General features: G+C 34.4%; 1 protein-coding gene across 1 annotated transcript; it reads left to right on the forward strand.

The window, feature by feature from the left end:
* Positions 1–557: 557 nt before the first annotated feature.
* On the forward strand, positions 558–1,705 carry LOC110036536 (protein trichome birefringence-like 12; the record flags this gene model as incomplete). Its single annotated transcript, XM_020741010.1, has 2 exons — positions 558–848; positions 915–1,705. Coding segments are annotated over 2 exons (564 nt in total), but the record flags the coding sequence as incomplete, so codon positions are not given.
* Positions 1,706–2,323: the final 618 nt, after the last annotated feature.

A 2,323-nucleotide genomic window follows, 5' to 3' on the forward strand; every position in this document is an offset into this window, starting at 1 on the left:
AGATAAAAAATGAAATTTATAATTTTATTCTTAATACTTCCTATATGGGCAATGATGATTTATTTATTGAACTTTGTGCTTATTACATTATTTCTTTTCAGCTTATGCAACATATATCAATGCATTAGGCTTTCAATCCTTTTTTCTCATATTTAATTTCTAAATTAATTTTGCAAAGCTCTGGATGAATATTAGGTAACTTCTTGTGGTGTGCATCTTAGTTACATATTTAAGTGCGTTTATGTACCCAAAGAAGCCCCAACATTATTTCAAATAATGATAACACAGTTCCTAAATGCTTGCCACCATCCGGTAATTTTGATCGATAAGACCTGTGTTCATCACAATAAACTTGATTCATATGATTTGCTGAAATAAAAAATCAGCAGAAATAAACATGAGATCCATAGCTGTTATTTTTTTATTAGATTGTATTCCTAGTTAACCCGTACAGTGTATAAATCACAGCCCTGCTGATTTCCAACAAGTTTGCACCTCAAATTTATCAACTGGGTCATTTCATGAAAGTTTTTTTAGCGTATCTTTCTATCAAACAGATATTGACTTCGTGCCCTTTTTCTTATTCATGGAAACTCAGGTGGGGGATTGATAAATTTCCAAATGACCGACCTCTTGTCTTCTATAAGGATGGAAAGCCAATAGTTCCACCTCTTGGAATCTTAGATGGACTTGAATTGGTTCTTCAAAGTATGGTATCTTACATCAACAAAGAAATTCCCAATAATGTTGTAAAAATTTGGCGTACCCAATCTCCCAGGCATTTTTATGGTGGGGAATGGAATCAAAACGGGAGCTGCTTATTCACTGAACCTCTGAAACTTGAAGAGGTATGTATCTATCACAACACATTTTATGACTTGTGGAGGTAAAATAAAAACTGACTGTTTCTATAGCTTGATTCATGGTTTGATCCTACAAATAAAGGAGGAAACAAAGAAGCGAGAGAAGTGAACATCCGCATCGAACGAGCAATAGAAGGCACGGGCATTCAATTGCTTAATCTGACTCACCTAAGTGAGTTTAGAGCTGATGCACATCCAGCAATTTGGTTAGGGAGCAAGGATGCGGTGGCTGTATGGGGTCAGGATTGCATGCATTGGTGTCTTCCTGGCTTGCCTGATACATGGGTTGATGTCTTGTCAGCTCAAATCTTGTGCAGTTTGTAAGCATGACAATGAATATGGCGAACATTCCATCTATTATGCAAAAATGGTAATTCATTCTTATTTTGACTTGGTTTAATTCCATCAAGCAACCATCATGAGTATAGCAGTTGTGCAGATTGGTCCCGCACCAAATTCAGATTTCTGTTCGCTTGACTTCATTTATCTGGATTGATCGTATTGTTTCTGTATTGAAGTTTGTAGTTTCGCACTTTGCTTCACTTTGCATGTGAAGTGCACATTTAAAAACCATGCTTAGTTTTCAGATTGCTGCAGTATGTATTATAGCTTAAATTCAGCAGTGTGTAGTATAAATCACAATGCAGGCATTTAACAGGACACTGCAGTTAGTATAAATCACCAATCTGCTCAAATTTTGGAAGAGCTGTTAAACTATTGGTTCTCTCTTACTTGGCTTCTGTCCATTTTCTCAAGAGCTAATTTGCAACTGTTTGGCACTGTTTCTTTTTTTTGGAAGATTTACATATATACCACTCAATTTCTATGTATTTACATATCTAACGCCCAAACTTCAATTTTTACATACATGCCACCTAAACTTTGCACAAAACTATGTGTTTTGTTTTTTAAGGTTAAAATAGTGGTATTTTTTATGTGATATGAAAGATTCGGGTGGTATGGATCATTTTGTTTTTTAAGGTAAAAAATAGTGGTATTTTTGATGTGATATGAAAGATTTGTTTTGTTTTTTAAGGTTAAAATAGTGGTATTTTTTATGTGATATGAAAGATTCGGGTGGTATGTATATAAAATGTAAAAGTTCAGGCGTTAGACATGCAAATACATAAGAATTGGATGGTATGTGATACAACGAGGTCAAGTGTAGATACAATTTCTAATTTTATCATTGATCATCAGCAGGTATTGTATATTGAAAAATGATGTCAAATCATTTGCAGCATGAAAGGGCATCAAGGATTATCAAATTTACTGTAGATTACAGCAAATGTTTTGCACTTGCTATAGAGTTGTGAATTGTGGAAGTAGATCTGACGATTGTATCAGACCGGATCAATATATGATTATAATTATTTTAAGCCAATAGACATTGTCAAGTATGTCGCATTCTACATGAACTGCGCACAGAAGACTGGCTTTTGAGAACATGGTTATTAGGA

The sequence above is a fragment of the Phalaenopsis equestris genome, unplaced genomic scaffold (assembly GCF_001263595.1).
Source record: "Phalaenopsis equestris unplaced genomic scaffold, ASM126359v1 Scaffold208050, whole genome shotgun sequence".
NCBI classification, from domain to species: Eukaryota; Viridiplantae; Streptophyta; class Magnoliopsida; order Asparagales; family Orchidaceae; genus Phalaenopsis; species Phalaenopsis equestris.